Source organism: Thalassophryne amazonica, chromosome 4 (genome assembly GCF_902500255.1).
Source record: "Thalassophryne amazonica chromosome 4, fThaAma1.1, whole genome shotgun sequence".
Lineage (NCBI taxonomy): Eukaryota > Metazoa > Chordata > Actinopteri > Batrachoidiformes > Batrachoididae > Thalassophryne > Thalassophryne amazonica.
This window is the reverse complement of record NC_047106.1, coordinates 48,122,870-48,142,492: the sequence shown is the minus strand read 5'-3', so window position 1 is coordinate 48,142,492 and position 19,623 is coordinate 48,122,870. Positions and strand designations below refer to the sequence as shown.

At 45.3% G+C, this 19,623-nt stretch overlaps 1 protein-coding gene across 1 annotated transcript in view; it reads left to right on the top strand.

Annotated features, from left to right (window-relative positions):
• The window catches only part of LOC117508169 (calsyntenin-2-like), a 1,041,373-nt gene extending 1,022,765 nt beyond the window's left edge, over window positions 1-18,608 (top strand). Inside the window, exons 16-17 of the mRNA XM_034167838.1 lie at window positions 13,096-13,280; window positions 17,489-18,608. Coding sequence (XP_034023729.1) covers window positions 13,096-13,280; window positions 17,489-17,695 — 392 coding nt within the window. The 3' untranslated portion in view covers window positions 17,696-18,608. The remainder of the gene's footprint in view (window positions 1-13,095; window positions 13,281-17,488) is intronic.
• Window positions 18,609-19,623: the final 1,015 nt, after the last annotated feature.

The window sequence follows — 19,623 nt, the reverse complement described above, 5'->3', positions numbered from 1 at the left end:
TTTTAATTGATTATACTAATTTAAACATTATAGTTAGACATATGGTAGCTAAGCCATCCTCTTCATTGTCTTATGGCTGTCCCACAAAGTGCAAGCAAGTCAAATCCTGAGTAGTATGAAGATTGCTCCCTTTCTTTATTCAAGAGCATGTGAAGGTTTTTCCCCATCTTCATTTAAAAGTGTTGTCTTTCAGTTTGAGTGCATGGTTTGTTAATTTCACTCCTTCTGTAAAACCCAGTATGTCATCCTTATTCATTTCATGTTGTTCCTTTTACAGCAGTTGACATGCAGCTGAATGGTGCTAACTGCCAACTTCTGTTCCAGAGGGTGGATCAGTATGGGGCCATTATTGTAGCAAAAGTATTTGCAAATGTGTATTTCCATCTCTGTGTGTGTGTAACCAGATCCATTAATATGTAAGAAAAATCTCTGTGTGTGTTGTGTGTGTGTGGGTGTGTGTGTATTGGATGTGTTGTTACATGTGACTTTACTACACTACACAAATGCGTGCAGCAATTTGTGGAGTCTTGTCTATGCCTCTGTGGCTATACAGCATCACACCACCAAGGGGCACAAGCACCAATGATATCAGTCACCCCAACTGTTTTAAGCCTGGCTGGGCCCTCAAAGAACATCCATTGATTTGTTTTGAGGGAATCTTTTTTTCAGTGTTTTGAAGACCAGGAACATGGATGGATTATTGTAACAAATAGTAATGACCCCATAGATCAGACAGTACATGGTAAATGGAGTGCATTTATTTAGTGCTTTTCCATCTGCATCAGACGCTCAAAGCGCTTTACATTTATACCTGACATTGACCCATTCACACAGATGCACTCACACACCGATGTCAGGTTGCTGCCATACAAGGTGCTCACTACACACCGGGAGCAACTTGGGGATTAAGGACATTGCCCTTAGTTATTTTTCATTCTGGCTGGGTCTTGAAGTGAGGATCCTCTGGTCTCAAGCCCAACGCTTTAACCACTAGACCATCACCACCCCAAACAGTGCCTCATACATCATGTAGATGGGTCCACCTTGTGTCTGTAGATGAATGTTACTGTAGATGAATGCAAAATGTGACAAAAAAAACTTTTTTTCTTACTTGAATCATAAAAAATCCAAAGGATAGCATTAATAATTCTGGTTTATGGACACTTTTTTTAGTGTTTGTCAAATGTGTATCAAAACTGTTTTCGGAACACTTAGCCTACAGAAAAGCCTATGTTTGGTATCTGGATTTTCAGTTGTATCAAAATGTAACTCAAGGCTTTGTGATAACTGGAATAAAGACGTAAAGAAAACACAAAGAAAGAAATTATATAAATGCCACAGATGAATCAGTGCTTCAAATCAAACCCAGTAAGTCGCTGCAATGAAAAAATATATATTTAATAATGTGTGTGAAGCAGTGGCGGCTGGTGAAAAAAATCTTGGGGGGCTGGTGTGCCAATAGATTTCCCTGCCTAGTCTAGAGGCATTTAAATGAACAGAATTACGACAATTCCATAATAATGTCTTTCTCAAAATCAACATTTACAGCTATACTGGGCCTCATTTATACTTTAGAAAGGAACAGTATCAAATACAATACAACACTCAAGTTCTTGAGCAAGGAACATTTCATCATTTGACCCCAATTACTCACATAGTACACCATACTGTACTGCACTGCCATTATCTTCAGACAAACAATCGTGGCTACACGACACAATGCTGGATATATGATGACGATACACGAAAGACAGCCAAACAGATCATGTGTTTCATAATGACACCCCCTTAACAGAATAGATAATATCACCAAATTTAGGGCATCTTCACACATAGTGCGAATTTGGTCGAATTGTGCTAGAAGTGCGCATGAAGCACTAATCGTATGCAATACCTGTAAAATCGTAGCTGCCTCTAAAACCTCGTATACCTGTTGCTACAACTATTTGTGCACACCAGCGGCTGAAAGACAGAGTGTGCACTGTGAGAGCCCATTGAACCCTCTCGCGGCAGGTGTCGGCCAAATTCCAGGTGACACGCATGAACATCTAACACTGCTCGCTTGGCACTTAGAAAATGTGCGTGTCTGCTTGCTGTCATCATGTTCACATACATAAAAACGTATATCGCTGTTGCAAAGGGCTGCAGCTAGCGCACGCTATGCACATTGACAGGCTGCCCCAGGTGAAACGGATCATCAGATCAGAACACGCAGCGGGCGATCTGAATGTCACGTCACCCACGTGAGCTCTGTTCTGCATGACGTGGTGTCTGTCCTGCTGCGCGCTGTCTACAAGACATGCGTGTCAGGCAGAACACACGTGCTGGACACAGCACCAGCAGATGTGGACATGATAAATCAAATCAAATCAACTTTGTTTATAAAGCACTTTAAAAGTCAGCTGCAGCTGAAACAAAGTGCTGTACACAAGGGGACATATAAAAGGTAACAAACCACAAAGTACAAATAAAAACAAGCCCCCCCAAAAAATTAAACTAAAACAAGTAAAAACAGTTAAAACAGCCAAAACAGATCGAGAATCTCATTCTGGGTTAAAAGGCAGTACATAAAAGTGGGTTTTAAAATTAGCTTTAAAAACAGAAAGTGAAGAGGCCTGCCTGATGTGGAGCGATAACTCGTTCCACATCTTTGGAGCCACAACAGAAAAAGCTCGGTCCCCTCTGAACATGATAAGAACACACTGCTTCTCATTCATGTCATTTCATGACTGTACAAGGAACAGACAGATCATATTTATGTTGCCTGCTTGATAAGAGGGATTCAATAAAATGTGTTTTTTTTTATGGTTTATGGGGTTTTTTTTATACACGTCCATGTCCTTCTTGATATCAGGCATTTTCCCACACCTTTTACAGGACAGCGATGGTAGCTCAGTGGTAAAGTTTCTGACTGGAAATCAGAGTTTTTTGGAAAGTGGAGGTTTGGATCCTGTGGGTGATGTGTTTTTTATTATTATTATTATTTTCACAGCAGCTGCTCGCACTGTGATCCTGTGTGCACAAACCGTCGCAGCGGCATCGTGCCACCTGTCCGTCGACTAAATATTTTTATGGTTCGCTCATACGAGCTGTTCCGCTGTGAGTCGCCCTGAGTTGTACTTATTCGTACTATGTGTGAAGGGGCCCTCAGACTCTTTAAAAATCTGGAAAAATTCCTCAGTTGACAAAAGAACATTATGTACATACTACAATGTTCACACCACCTTCCAAAAGAGGGAGAGAGAGAGGTGGTGTGTGTGTGTGTGTGTGTGTGTGTGTGTGTGTGTGTGTGTGTGTGTGTGTGTGTGTGTGTGTGTGTGTGTGTGTGTGTGTGTGTGTGTGTGTGAGAGAGAGAGACAGAGAGAGAGAGGGAGAGGGAGGGAACGTAAACATGGTCGAATCCAAGAATCGTGTTTGCTTCCTGCTTTGTTGATCAACATATTCATCACTACGCCTCCCGGCCCGTCTCAAGTGATACACCGGGTGTATTCCCTTCCTTCAGTAAATATGAGGGATTTGAAGTAATGAGAACCTGGTGGGACTGAGACACTGGTCTTAATCTGCCACACAAGCTTTAAATATTCATCAGGCTCCAACAGATTCCACTTAAGAGTTGTGGAGGGTTCAACTGCCCACACTGTGAACAGCAAGAAGGAGGCGTGCGGGTGGAAAACGAGGCCAGAGAGGGAGCAAAGTCGCTCTGAGGAATGCATATTTGGCACACTGGAATAAAGTACAAAGTAGCTAGAGAGCGTCCACGCGTGCAAAGGCCAAGGATTTGATGTGGAACATCTACTGAGCTAAAGTGAATCAAATGATCATCAGAAGAGTCGTCTGTGAATCCCGTCCTCGTTAAAGAAGCCCGTGCGTGCTGGCAGGGCCTGGAGCGCAGGCGCAGAGAAAGCGTGTTTTTTCCACTGCATACGAAATAAACATTTTAGATCAAGAGAAATCCCTCAGCGTGTGTTGTGGTATTAAATGGGGCTTGTGATGTATCTTTGCAGCAGAGACCAAAAACAAATGTTTAAAGATTTTTTACAAATCTGTATCTTATGGGTGCATCTCTAGTGAACTCCAGAAGCGCCTGAGGGCAGTCCTTCAGATAGTAGACAGAGGCAATCTCAACTCAAAGTCCACACATGATGCAATTTTCTGCTTTTTTCCTAGAAATAAGCATCTACTATATTTAAATGATGCCAAGTTTTAAAAGTTTTTCCAGGCCACATCAGGTGATATGGTCGCAGACACATCTGCATACACCTTGACTAAACATTTTTAAACTTGATTTTCTTCTATGCTGTACTACATATTCCATTTTTTAAGCAATATGTGTATGACAGCATTTCTACTTAATTTCTATATAAAGTGAAATATATTTTGGCTTCTCACATTTGGTCAGCATAGCCACAGTGGATCCAAATGATTTGACATACATTTTACACTGGATGCCCTTCCTGACACAACTCTCGCTGTACATTAAAAAAAAAACTGATGCATTGGATGAACTCAATTCAATTATGAGCAGGGTTTCCATCTAATAAATATATGTAGCCCCAACTCAAATAAAGTGCATCCATGTAAGATAATTTAATTTAATTTATTTGGGACTACATATATTTATTAGATGGAAATGCTGCCCATAATTGAATTGAGTTCATGCAATGAGTCATTGGATTGGAATCCATCTAATAAATATATGTCGTCCCAACTAAATTAATTTACATTATCTTGCATGGATGTGTTTTATTTGAGTTGGGTCGACATATATTTATTAGATGGAAATCCTGCATATAAATGAATTGAGTTCATCCAATGAGCCATTTTTGAGTGTACATGGAGAATGAGGCACAGGTGGCTTTGAACCAGAGACTTTCTCTATCTCCATTTTATGTCCACCAAGATGACTGCCTCTTTAAACAGCATGGAAGATTCTAAATGAATCCAGAGTTTATGAAGGACTAACTACCATAATTCTGGATTAACTGGGGAAGCAGACTTTTTAGCTCCTGATTCCTTGGATTCATTCTTTGGTTCCTCCCACCAACACCTGTGCCAAAAAACAAAATGCACTGGGTCTTAAATATAGTCAGGGGTTGCCAATGCCAAATGTACCTAGAATTATCCCCATCTGCCATTCAGGAGCTTTGTAAATCCATTAATTTTTAAGATCACCTATGCTACTGAAAGACACATTCATTTAAACCAGCCATTCCCAAACATAGACTGTGATCCATGGCCCACTGTTGTGAAAGTGTAGGAACACGGACCCACAACAGGGGGCGCAAATGAACGGACAATGGAGTAAGTCAAATAACAAAGCTTTACTGTTGTGAAACTCGCACAGATAACAATTTCGGGAACAAGCCGAATTCCAATGGTGTCGTGTGGGCAGGCTCGAAGGTAGGAGACGTCTGTCCAAGTCGAACCGGAGCCACTCGATTTCCACCGCCACCGAACCCCGGGAATACTGGAGCCGCCAAGTCCCGAACTCCCAGGTAACCACTGCCTCCGCTTGGTACTGCTGGCGAGGAACAAAAACAGTCAGAGGTGGGTGCGCTGCACCCAGCAACACGGACGGTGGTAACACCACCTCCCCCTCTCGTCAAGTAAACACTGAAGTGCAGGAGTGTGAGTACTTATCCAACACTGTCTCCTGCTGCTCTTCTCTCTCTCTGTATAAAGGCAAAAGTATTCAAGGTTGATATAGTCGGCTGGATACGTTACCTCCTCGGTAGAAACGATATCTCGGCAATGAGGTGGAGATGCCGTCCTGCTGATATACCCCTCTGATGATTGCTGTCAGCTGTCTCAGGTGATGGGTGACAGCTGTCACCCTGGCTGCTCCTGTGAGGCGGCAGCGCCCTCTGGTGCCTGGAGCCCGCACTCCAGGCAGGGCGCCCTCTGGTGGTGGTGGGCCAGCAGTACCTCCTCTTCAGCGGCCCACACAACAGGACCCCCCCCTCAACGGGCGCCTCCTGGCGCTCGACTGGGCTTGTCCGGGTGGCGGTGGTAGAAGTCGGCCAGGAGGGCCGGGTCCAGGATGAAGCTCCTCTTCACCCAGGAGCGTTCTTTGGGACCGTACCCCTCCCAGTCCACCAGATATTGAAAGCCCCGGCCCATCCGTCGGACATCCAAAAGCCGGCGCACAGTCCAAGCCGGCTCGCCGTCGATGATCCGGGCAGGAGGTGGTGCCGGACCGGGTGTACATAGGGGCGAGGTGTGATGGGGCTTGATCTTCGACACGTGGAACACTGGATGGATCCGCAGTGAGGCCGGAAGCTGAAGCCTCACTGCGGCGGGATTGATGACCTTGAGGATCTTGAAAGGACCTATGTATCTATCTTGCAATTTCGGGGAGGCCACTTGTAGTGGGATGTCCTTGGTGGACAACCACACTTCCTGCCCGGGACGATACGTAGGGGCCGTGGTTCGCCGACGGTCTGCATGGGCCTTTGTCCTCATCCGGGCCTTCAGCAAAGCAGAGCGGGCGGCACGCCACACCCGACGGCACTTCCGTAGGTGGGCCTGGACCGAGGGCACACCGACCTCTCCCTCAACCACCGGAAACAACGGGGGCTGATACCCCAAACACACCTCAAAGGGGGAGAGGCCGGTGGCTGATGACACTTGGCTGTTGTGGGCGTACTCGATCCAGGCCAGATGGGTACTCCAGGCCGCCGGGTGCGCGGCTGTCACGCAGCGCAGGGTCTGCTCCATCTCTTGATTGGCCCGCTCTGCTTGCCCGTTGGTTTGGGGGTGGTATCCGGACGAGAGACTGACCGTGGCCCCCAGTTCCCGGCAGAAGCTCCTCCAGACATGCGAGGAGAACTGGGGACCGCGATCGGAGACGATGTCTGATGGAATCCCATGCAGCCGGACGACGTGGTGGACCAGGAGGTCTGCCGTCTCCTGGGCTGTTGGGAGCTTCGGGAGGGCCACGAAGTGGGCCGCCTTGGAGAATCGGTCCACTATCGTGAGGATGACGGTGTTTCCCTGGGACGGCGGGAGGCCCGTGACAAAATCCAGGCCGATGTGGGACCAGGGGCGATGAGGCACGGGCAGCGGCTGTAGCAGTCCCGGAGCCTTGCGATGGTCGGCCTTGCCCCTGGCGCAGGTGGTACAGGCCTGAATATAGTCCCGGACGTCGGCCTCCAGGGACGCCCACCAGAAGCGCTGCCGGACAACTGCCATGGTTCTTCGCACCCCTGGATGACAGGAGAGCTTAGAGCCGTGACAGAAGTCCAGGACTGCAGCCCTGGTGGGACGTAAAGTCTGTTCTTCGGTCCAGTCCCGGGGTCCGGGCTTCGTGCCAGGGCCTCCCGGACGGTTCTCTCTACGTCCCAGGTGAGGGTGGCCACGATAGTGGACTCCGGGATGATGGGTTCCGGTGGATCCGACAACTCCGTTTTGACTTCGTCTTCGTGTACCCGGGACAAGGCATCCGATCTCTGGTTCTTGGTCCCGGGCCGGTAGGTGATGCGGAAGTCAAAACGGCCGAAGAACAGTGACCAGCGGGCTTGCCTGGGATTCAGCCGCTTGGCGGTCCTGATATACTCCAGGTTCCGGTGGTCAGTGAAAACCGTGAATGGCACAGACGTTCCCTCCAACAGATGTCTCCACTCTTCAAGAGCCTCTTTCACCGCAAGGAGCTCTCGATTGCCGACGTCATAGTTCCGTTCGGCCGGGGTCAACCTGCGGGAAAAATAGGCACACGGATGAAGGACCTTATCGGTCTTCCCGCTCTGGGACAGCACAGCTCCTATCCCTGAGTCCGAGGCGTCCACTTCAACCACTAACTGGCGACTAGGATCGGGCTGCACCAGAACGGGTGCAGACGAGAAGCGCCGTTTCAACTCCTTGAACGCGGCATCGCAACGATCCGACCAGGTGAAGGGGACTTTTGGTGAGGTCAGGGCTGTCAGGGGGCTAACTACCTGACTGTAGCCCTTAATGAACCTCCTGTAGAAATTAGCAAAGCCTAGGAACTGTTGCAGCTTCCTACGGCTTGTGGGTTGGGGCCAGTCTCTCACCGCCGCAACCTTGGCCGGATCAGGAGCGACGGAGTTGGGGGAGATGATGAACCCCAGGAAGGACAAAGAGGTGCGGTGAAACTCACACTTCTCGCCCTTAACAAACAGCCGGTTCTCCAATAACCGCTGCAGGACCTGACGTACATGTCGAACATGGGTCTCAGGATCCGGAGAAAAGATGAGTATGTCGTCAAGATATACGAAGACGAATCGGTGCAGGAAGTCCCGCAAGACATCATTAACCAATGCTTGGAACGTCGCGGGAGCGTTTGTAAGACCAAACGGCATGACCAGGTACTCAAAATGACCTAATGGGGTGTTAAATGCCGTCTTCCACTCGTCTCCCTTCCGGATCCGAACCAGGTGATACGCATTCCTAAGATCAAGCTTGGTGAATATCTTAGCTCCATGCAGGGGCGTGAACACCGAATCCAACAAGGGTAAGGGGTATCGGTTATGAACCGTGATTTCGTTCAGCCCCCTGTAATCGATGCATGGACGTAATCCGTCATCCTTTTTCCCCACAAAAAAGAAACCCGCACCCATCGGGGAGGTGGAATTCCGGATCAACCCGGCAGCCAAAGAGTCCCGGATGTAGGTCTCCATTGATTCGCGTTCAGGTCGTGAGAGGTTGTACAGCCTACTGGACGGGAACTCAACACCTGGAACCAAATCAATGGCACAATCATACGGGCGGTGCGGGGGAAGGGTGAGCGCCAGATCCTTGCTAAACACCTCCGCAAGGTCATGGTACTGCACCGGAACCTTCCCTAGATTGGGCGGGGCTCTGACCTCCTCCCTGGCCTGGGAACCGGGAGGAACCGAGGAACCTAAACATACCCGATGGCAGGTCTAGCTCCACTGAACCACTACCCCGGACGGCCAATCGATCCGGGGATTGGGTTTCAACATCCAAGGGAACCCTAAAATCACACGGGAGGTGGCCGGAGTCACAAAAAACTCGATCTCCTCCCGGTGATTCCCCGACACCAACAGAGTTACTGGTGGTGTCTTGTGAGTGATTGGAGGGAGTAGGGAGCCGTCTAGCGCCCGTACCTGCACAGGTGAGGTAAGTGCCACCAGAGGGAACCCTATCTCCCTGGCCCATTTGCTGTCTAGCAAATTCCCTTCTGAGCCCGTGTCCACCAGTGCTGGGGCCTTCAGGGTTAAATCCTCATACAGGATGGTAACTGGGAGTCGTGTGGCGATGTGGGTGTGTCCCACGTGAATGTCTCGGCCCACCCCTAGCCCAGTTTCTAGGGGCGGGCGTTGGTGTTTAACCGCTCGGGGCAGTCTCTTAATTGATGCTCAATCGAGCCACAAACAAAACATGCCCCGTGGGCCAGCCTCCTTTGTGTAACCGGTGCCCTAAATGTTGCCCTACTCGTGTCCATAGCTTCGTCAGCAGGGGGGGCTGTAACCGCACGGAGCGCAGGGGCCGTGGAGCGTGGGGAGGGCAGAACGCGGTCGGAACCGGAAGGGAGAGGGACGACGCGTGCCCGGCCACGCCCTTCGTCTCGTTCCCGACGGCGCTCTTCTAACCGATTGTCTAATCGTATGACAAGATCGATGAGCCCATCTAAATCCCGCGGTTCGTCCTTAGCCACCAGGTGCTCCTTGAGGACCAACGACAGTCCGTTTACAAAGGCGGCGCGGAGGGCAGTGCTATTCCAGCCGGACCTCGCAGCCGCGATGCGGAAGTCGACTGCATAGGCAGCTGCGCTCCGGCGCCCCTGTCTCATTGACAGCAGCACGGCTGAAGCGGTCTCTCCTCTATTAGGGTGATCGAACACTGTTCTGAACTCCCTCACAAACCCATCATATGTCTGAAGGAGCCGTGAATTTTGCTCCCAGAGCGCTGTAGCCCAAGCGCGTGCCTCACCACGAAGCAGATTTATCACATAAGCTACTTTGCTAGCGTTGGTCGCGTACATGACGGGACACTGTGCGAAGACGAGCGAACACTGCATAAGGAAATCCGCGCACGTCTCCACACAGCCTCCGTACGGCTCTGGGGGGCTTATGTATGCTTCAGGGGAAGGTGGGAGGGGTCGTTGAACGACCAGTGGAACGTCACTGTTACGCACAGGGTCGACGGGAGGGAGAGCTGCAGCGGCGCCCGGAGGCGCTTCCACCTGCGCGGCGAGAGCCTCCACCCTGCGGTTCAGGAGGACGTTCTGCTCGGTCATCAAATCCAACCGAGTCGTGAAAGCGGTGAGGATCCGCTGCAACTCACCGATCACCCCTCCTGCGGACACCTGTGCGCCCTGTTCTTCCATTGGCCGTTCAACAGCCGGATGACGCCCCTCGGGATCCATGACGCTGGCCGAGATATCCTGTTGTGAAAGTGTAGGAACACGGACCCACAACAGGGGGCGCAAATGAACGGACAATGGAGTAAGTCAAATAACAAAGCTTTACTGTTGTGAAACTCGCACAACAAATACAACAGATAACAATTTCGGGAACAAGCCGAATTCCAATGGTGTCGTGTGGGCAGGCTCGAAGGTAGGAGACGTCTGTCCAAGTCGAACCGGAACCACTCGATTTCCACCGCCACCGAACCCCGGGAATACTGGAGCCGCCAAGTCCCGAACTCCCAGGTGACCACTGCCTCCGCTTGTAGGATCTGGTACTGCTGGCGAGGAACAAAAACAGTCAGAGGTGGGTGCGCTGCACCCAGCAACATGGACGGTGGTAACACCACCTCCCCCTCTCGTCAAGTAAACACTGAAGTGCAGGAGTGTGAGTACTTATCCAACACTGTCTCCTGCTGCTCTTCTCTCTCTCTGTATAAAGGCAAAAGTATTCAAGGTTGATATAGTCGGCTGGATACGTTACCTCCTCGGTAGAAACGATATCTCGGCAATGAGGTGGAGATGCCGTCCTGCTGATATACCCCTCTGATGATTGCTGTCAGCTGTCTCAGGTGATGGGTGACAGCTGTCACCCTGGCTGCTCCTGTGAGGCGGCAGCGCCCTCTGGTGCCTGGAGCCCGCACTCCAGGCAGGGCGCCCTCTGGTGGTGGTGGGCCAGCAGTACCTCCTCTTCAGCGGCCCACACAACACCCACTGTGAAATCTGAAAGACTTTTTGGGGACCCCTAAACCTTGAACCACACTTTGGTAATCACTGATCTAAGCTGTAGACTCACTGAAAATTTGACATAGTAATGAAAATTACAAAAAAAATCTAACTTGCAAAATTACTTTTTAATAACTTCATAAAGAAGTAAATGATATTAACTAAGTTAACATACATTTTGGAATGCACACAGTTGTGGAAAATTGAGTTTCATGCTTTTTAGTTGAGATGTATACAACCCCTGGCAATAATTATGGAATCACTGGCCTTGGAGGATGGTCATTCAGTTGTTTAATTTTATAGAAAAAAAGCAGATCACAGACCTGACACAAACCTAAAGTAATTTCAAATGGCAACTTTCTGGCTTTAAGAAACACTATAAGAAATCAGGAAAAATAATTGTGGTGGTCAGTAACGGTTACTTTTTTAGACCAAGCAGAGGGAAAAAAATATGGACTCACTCAATTCTGAGGAATAAATTATGGAATCACCCTGTAAATTTTCATCCCCAACACTAACACCTGCATCAAATCAGATCTGCTTGTTAGTCTGCATCTAAAAAGGAGTGATCACACCTTGGAGAGCTGTTGCACCAAGTGGACTGACATGAATCATGGCTCCAACACGAGAGATGTTAATTGAAACAAAGGAGAGGATTATCAAACTCTTAAAAGAGGGTAAATCATCACGCAATGTTGCAAAAGATGTTGGTTGTTCACAGTCAGCTGTGTCTAAACTCTGGACCAAATACAAACAACATGGGAAGGTTGTTAAAGGCAAACATACTGGTAGACCAAGGAAGAAATCAAAGCGTCAAGACAGAAAACTTAAAGCAATATGTCTCAAAAATCGAAAATGTACAACAAAACAAATGAGGTACGAATGGGAGGAAACTGGAGTCAACGTCTGTGATCGAACTGTAAGAAACCGCCTAAAGGAAATGGGATTTACATACAGAAAAGCTAAACGAAAGCCATCATTAACACCTAAACAGAAAAAACAAGGTTACAATGGGCTAAGGAAAAGCAATCGTGGACTGTGGATGACTGGATGAAAGTCATATTCAGTGATGAATCTCGAATTTGCATTGGGCAAGGTGATGATGCTGGAACTTTTGTTTGGTGCCGTTCCAATGAGATTTATAAAGATGACTGCCTGAAGAGAACATGTAAATTTCCACAGTCATTGATGATATGGGGCTGCATGTCAAGTAAAGGCACTGGGGAGATGGCTGTCATTACATCATCAATAAATGCACAGGTTTATGTTGATATTTTGGACACTTTTCTTATCCCATCAATTGAAAGGATGTTTGGGGATGATGAAATCATTTTTCAAGATGATAATGCATCTTGCCATAGAGCAAAAACTGTGAAAACATTTATTGCAAAAAGACACATAGGGTCAATGTCATGGCCTGCAAATAGTCCGGATCTTAATCCAACTGAAAATCTTTGGTGGAAGTTGAAGAAAATGGTCCATGACAAGGCTCCAACCTGCAAAGCTGATCTGGCAACAGCAATCAGAGAAAGTTGGAGCCAGATTGATGAGTACTGTTTGTCACTCATTAAGTCCATGCCTCAGAGACTGCAAGCTGTTATAAAAACCAGAGGTGGTGTGTTGGAGCGTTCTTTTATTTTTTATGATTCCATAATTTTTTCCTCAGAATTGAGTGATTCCATTTTTTTTTTTCCCTCTGCTTGGTCTAAAAAAGTAACCGTTACTGACTGCCACAATTTGTTTTCCTGATTTCTTATAGTGTTTCTTAAAGCCAGAAAGTTGCCATTTGAAATGACTTTAGTTTTGTGTCATGTCTGTGATCTGCTTTTTTTCTACAAAATTAAACAACTGAATGAACATCCTCCGAGGCCGGTGATTCCATAATTTTTGCCAGGGGTTGTATAAGCTTATGTCTGCAGCTGTACATAAGCATTTTAAAAAAAATCATTCATAAAATGTTTCTTTTTTTTTCTTCTGCTCAGGTGTGCCGAGTGCTGCCACCATAGTAATTGTGCTGTGTATCGCCGCCCTGGTGGTGGTGGTAGTACTGGGTATCTACCGTATCCACTTGATGCACCAACAGGATGTCAAACTGGATGAAATAACGAAAGAGGCAGAAGTGACTTGGGACGACTCGGCCCTGACCATCACCTTGAACCCAATGGAGGTAAGCGAAGAGGAAAAGAAGTGGAATTTCAGCTTCAGTGTGCCAGAAAGTACGCAGGGGACTCAAGAATCAATTTTCTTGTGTTAAATTTGTCTGCACTGCTCTCCACCATCAGGCCTCCATGTTTGTTGTTTGTTTTCTTCTATATTTGTCTTATTTGTTATATTTGTTGTGCTGTGCCCACTTCCTGTAAGAACAAGCAACTGTAAATTGATTGGCTGAAGGTTTTATTTCAGACATTGAAAAATAAAACAAATATAGAAGAAAAGAAACAATAAATATAGAAAAGTAAGAAATCACAAAATAAAAAACAACAAGAAGAATGTCAACATAACGTGTCTGAAACGGAGTAGGAAGAAGCATATGCTTATTCAATCCTACCCCTTGGCCTTTTTAAGCCATTTTCTTGATCATGAGTTAATTTCAAAATACAGTCTTTTAAACAAATTTGCAACTAGATGTATGTAAATCATCCGCATAGCAATAAAAATAAATCCCAATGCTATGTATTAGCCAACCCTCAAGGTGTTAAATATAGTTAAAACAATAATGAAAAAGGTCTCTGCATAATGCTTTTATTGTGAAGCACAGTCAGAAATCAGTATGTTAGCATGTTCAACAACATGATGCACATTAAAAACCAATAAATATCCATCCATTTTCTATACCTGCTTACTCCATCTAAGAGTTATTTTGATGTGAGGCAACAGTGCTAAGCACTAAAGCCACCTTGCTGCCCTAGCCGTATGTTCGCATTTTTATTGATTGATTTTTCTTCTTCTTCTTATTATTATTATTATTATTATTATTATTATTATATTTTCAATGTAAGAACCATACAGATCAGTAAAACTCCTCCAGGCACAAACCTCTTTTTGTGTTTCTGGTACCTCTGTTGTGTTGTGGCGCTTTGCAAAGTGTCTCATTTTTCAGAGCATTATGTCAAATTGCAGTAGATTTGTTATCATATAAAAATTGTTGCATGTACTGGACATTATGCTGTGCTTTGAGTTTGCAAGAATTGTCACAATTTGCAAAATTTTATTTGATACAGCTGTTGAAGAGGAAGAACCATAAGTTGCACTCGAACTATAAGTCGTACCTTTTTTCTGTATTATGAGCTTTTTAATTTGGGATGTTTGTGCATTGTTGTATTTTTCATTACCGGCCTTTATTCTTTTACCATTAGACCCGGTTCAAACCTCACCGTTGTCACATTTCTCCATGTCATGTGGAGTTGTGTCAGAAAGGGCATCTGGTGTAAAACATGTGCCAAATCAACATACAGACCCACGTTGGATCTGCTGTGGCGACCCCAAGTGAAAACAAGGGAGCAGCCAAAGGGACTTACTTACTATTTTTTTTTTACCGTTGGAGTTTATTTTGTTTAGTGCTTTGATTCCTGGGAAAGCCCAATATGAATACAGTAAAACTCGCATATAATGGATTCAGATGGAATAGTGAATTTTGCCCATTGTAATCAAAATCTGCTATAAAACAGACAAAATCCGCTATATGTATGTAACAGATTAATTACAGTAGACATGTTATCAGAATCAGAATCAGAAGAAGTTTATTGCCATTGCCAGTGAACAGGATTCACAGACTAGGAATTTGCTTCGGTACAATGGTGCAACATTAAGAAGAGATAAAATGCTAGGATAAAATATAACATATGTGTCAAAATAAGATAAAATATAAGATAAAAAAGAAATATGAAATATAATTATAATTATATAAAATTATATTATATTATTATTATAATTATATAAAAACAGTCAGGAGGCACCGAACGAGCAGCATAAATTAGGTGTATTTCCTTGACTAAATGCCTGACCTTCAGTCTGGACCTGCCTCCTTTAATGACCGGTTCAAAATTTTGTGTGAATAAAATAAACACCTGCCTTAAATAAGTGCCGTGCATTTGGTTGAGTCACCGTTTTTTGTAAGTTCACTGCAGAGTGATACCTTAAAATCCTAAAGTGTGATTTATGCTTCTACAACTCTGTGGCCATGCAATGATGCTGATGTGCGTGTGCCCCTTTTAAAGTTTGCCTTCGCATTGGTGGGTGTCTTATTGCAATTTTCCACAGGATCCAGGCATTTTCTGGATCAGTTTGTCCCTCATCGAGCTCCACTTTTTTATACAATCGTCAACCTCCAAACCAATGTTACGGTACGTGCAGTTTTCCTCCATGAATTGCGGATCATTTGAGCATCTTTTTCTGACTCCTTGTTGTAAAGTTGGTCATATTTGTGGACTTTTGTGCCAAACGTATTTGATCCATGATCGAAATGTAATCGGCGCACTGCAAAAACTTTTAGAATAGGATGAGAGAGAAAGGAGGCAGAGGTCTCAGATCTAAAGCGGTTTGGTTCATTATACCCAGGGATATGTGTGAAACTTAACCCCATATTACAGTACAGGCAGCAAGCAGCATTTTGTTAATAATCACCGGTCTTCAATAAAGGCCTGCCTCATTTAGGCGTCAGGACTGAGCACAGTTTGAAAAAAATAAACAGCGAAATACAGTATCCACTTTCCTGGAATCGGTGAGTGTCAGTGCTGAACTTCATTTCATACCTCTGTTACTGGGCACATCCAGACTGCTCTGTCCGGTATATCCAAGAGGATTTCAATGGAAATACATTGCAATCTGACAGGACGTTTTGTCTGATGTGAGCGAAAATCTGTTATACAAAATCTAGGGTGTTTATTACATGGGAAACCATACAGAGTTCCAATGCTTTTGTCCAGTGAGTGCAAATATCCAGTTTATACGTGGGCTGTCCGTAAAGTATCGTTCCTTTTTATTTTTTTTTAAAACTATATGGATTTCATTCATATGTTTTTACATCAGGCAAGTTTGAACCCTCGTGCGCATGCGTGAGTTTTTCCACGCCTGTCGGTGACGTCATTCGCCTGTGAGCACGCCTTGGGAAGGAGTGGTCCCACCCCCTCGTCGGAATTTCATTGTCTGGAAATGGCGGAATGAAAAGGACTTTTTTTCCATCAGATTTTTTTCAGAAGCTGTTAGAAACTGGCACCTGGAAACCATTCGAAAAATTTATCTGGCTTTCGGTGAAAATTTTGCGGGCTTCACAGAGAATAAGGACTGTTAACTGTCGCTTTAAGGACCCCTTTAAGGACGGTCGGCACACCGCGCTCCGTGCCGCGGATGCGAGACATGCCTATCTCAGCTTTCAATGCTTACTAGTCCAGTAAGTATCAGAGAAATTGTGGAGAGCTAGACATGTCCAAACTTGTCCACTGACACGCCGAAACAGAGGTGTTCTTTGTCTCGCTCATCAAGCGAATCGGTCGTGACACGTGAAGCCTCCGCGCGGCGTTCCATGACAAAATCTCTGGTTAAAAGTGAAATCTGCCGGAAAATGGCTGAAGTCCAGCTCTTGTGATTACCGGAGAAAGAGCACACAACGTCTCGTATCCACAGAGCTATCCATTTAGAAATGATACGGTGTTTTGTGCTGCGTTGTCGCAGCTCGGAGCGCAGCGCACCATGCGTCCTTAAAGGGGTCCTTAAAGCGGTCCTTAAAGCGACAGTTAACAGTCCTTATTCTCTGTAAAGCCGCAAAATTTTCACCGAAAGCCAGATAAATTTTTCGAATGGTTTCCAGGTGCCAGTCTCTAACAGCTTCTGAAAAAAATCTGATGGAAAAAAAGTCCTTTTCATTCCGCCATTTCCACTCCTTCCCAAGGCGTACTCACAGGTGAATGACGTCACCGACAGGCGTGGAAAAACTCACGCATGCGCACAAGGGTTCAAACTTGCCTGACGTAAAAACATATGAATGAAATCCATATAGTTTTTAAAAAAAATAAAAAGGACTGATACTTTACGGACAGCCCACGTACAATGACGGTTTAGGCAGGTTTAACTGTACTTTTAATACTTATTATTCTTATTTATGAATGCATGATTTTTAGTGTTTTCTCAATTAGGAAGTGTTGTGGCTTATATTAGCCACAGTAATAAAGAGATCTTTATCCAGATTCATTCAAAAGTCATTTAGCTGTTGTTCCACATGGTGCCAAATATTTTCATCAGTTTCATAAGTAATTTTGTAATAAAGCTGCTCAGAATCCAACAACCAGTAGGTGGGAATGAGTTCTTGTTTTAAAATTAATAATTGATTACTTCCCAGCTGAGCTTATGAAACTTTATACTTTCTTCATTTTACCACAGAACCTGGAGGAGCCTCAGGCTGCAGAGGAGGACACGAGTGAGGAGGAGGAGGAGGACGATGACGATGATGATGAGGACGACGACAACGACGACATCACCAGTGCCGAGTCAGATGACAGCGAAGAGGATGCTGATGTCCAGCTACCCAAGGTGCAACGCTGCAGCAAGAAGGATCAAACCTGGGACAAAACAACAATATCTTACTGAGTGGCACATTCAGAGTGAAACACACACGCACAGACACACAGCAACACAGCCATACAGAAATATCACCTATGATGGTTGAAACAAAAAGACTTTCTCTGTTCTCTCATGTTGACTTTGAGGCGTTAAAAATGAGGTCATATCGCCACCTACTGGACAGCCACACACCAGGCTTGTCAGAAATTCTCCCATTTTCTCCTCTGTTGAACAATCAATAGTCTGTGACACAAAATCAGAAAACCCTTATTTCAGTTTGACATCAGATTTCACAGTGAGATTTCAGATCACCAATAAAAATGCAAAACAGTCCTCATTTAAAAAAAAAACCTGACTTGCAAAACTGAAGAAATGATTTATGCTGTTCATCTTTATTCAAAGTTGAAGCGGCAAACGAGGTGATTTTACAAAAATACAACTTTTCCAGCTGAAGTCATGAATAAAAGTTTAGATTGTGTCCTGTTACAGTTCAGGTAGAAGTAGTCAAGGGGATCTATCTGACTTCTAGGGGTTTTGGACTGATTTTGGGAGAAAAACAAAAATGAGTGTCCTTGTAAATTTTTATATGCTACTAGCAGGTGACCCTCCACTCCTCCACAAACACGCAATCTGTACACCAAGCACATTCCACCTCCTCATATGTATGTACACCTTGTTAGCCTGCAGGACTCGGTGACTTTGAGCCTGCGGTCCTCTGTGCGCATATGCAGTCCTCAGTGTTCAGGCTGTTCTAGCTGACTGAGATTCTGGTTTTATTTTAATGGATGCGTTACCCAGCCAGGTGAAGGTACACTATCAGATGACATGGATCAAGATAAAACAGCAAGGCTGCAGCAGAGCATGTGTTTAAATCACAAGATTTATATTATGGAGACGCTTGTACCCACAGGTGAAAAATTTTAAAGGTGATGAGAGTTAGTAAAAGTGAAAAACAGAACGTATTACCACATAGAATAAATATTTTCACAAACTGAATATATAAAAGTGATGGCAAGTAAAAATCCAAGGCTACTACCGCATCCACATTGCAACACTTTTGACATGTTAGACGCCAGGGGGCTAGCATTGGGGAGGAGCTAGTCTGCTGCTCGACCCAGAGCAGCCCAGTAGCCTCTCTGGAATGCAACCCGAATGCACAGAAAAAGTTACTCCAAGATGTCAAGAAGAGTTCACCTGCCTGGAGTTACAAAGAGATGCGCTGCTCCCATCGCAAGCTATGGGCAGGCAGAAACAAGGTGGGTTGCTTCAACACGTGCTGGCATAATTTCGTCTGTATAATGCTGCTCTGCCCTGCTCAGAGCAGCCTGTGCCTCACCCTCCACTTTTCTTAAAGAGCACAGAAAAAAATTAATCTGGCCTCCTGGGAGTTACGTGATATGCACCGCGGGCTCTGGCTCCAAAAAAAAAGCCAAACTTGCAGAATGGGACAGCTGTTTAGCAGAATCAGCTGAGGTGTACCATTACTCCATCTGTTACTGTAAATTATTAAAGTAGCTATGGTCAATAAATAATAGTAATTAATTTATTATTTAGTGTACGAGTAGACATTTTAAAAAGTGTGTAATAAAGTATGTACAAAGTACACCTCCCCACTCCCCACCCAGTTTCATCATCCATCGCGACGTTTTACAGCTGACATTGTGATTTTCCAATTATGTAGACGTTGTCCAATCCTACAGGGGTCTCATTTATAAAACTCTGTAGAATCACAACTTAAACTGGTTGCACACACAAGGGCAGAAATGTGCATGTGTATTCTTTTCCACAGAGTTGTGAAGCAATGTGTATGCATGGTTCTCATTTATAGATCTTGGTCCTCGTGAAAATGTATGCACACGTTTTTCATGGCCATCTTCAGCAATGAATGGATGTAGACATTCCCTCAAATATTTGCATATAAAACCTCTCTGCGTTTGGCGCTGTACTTGACTCAC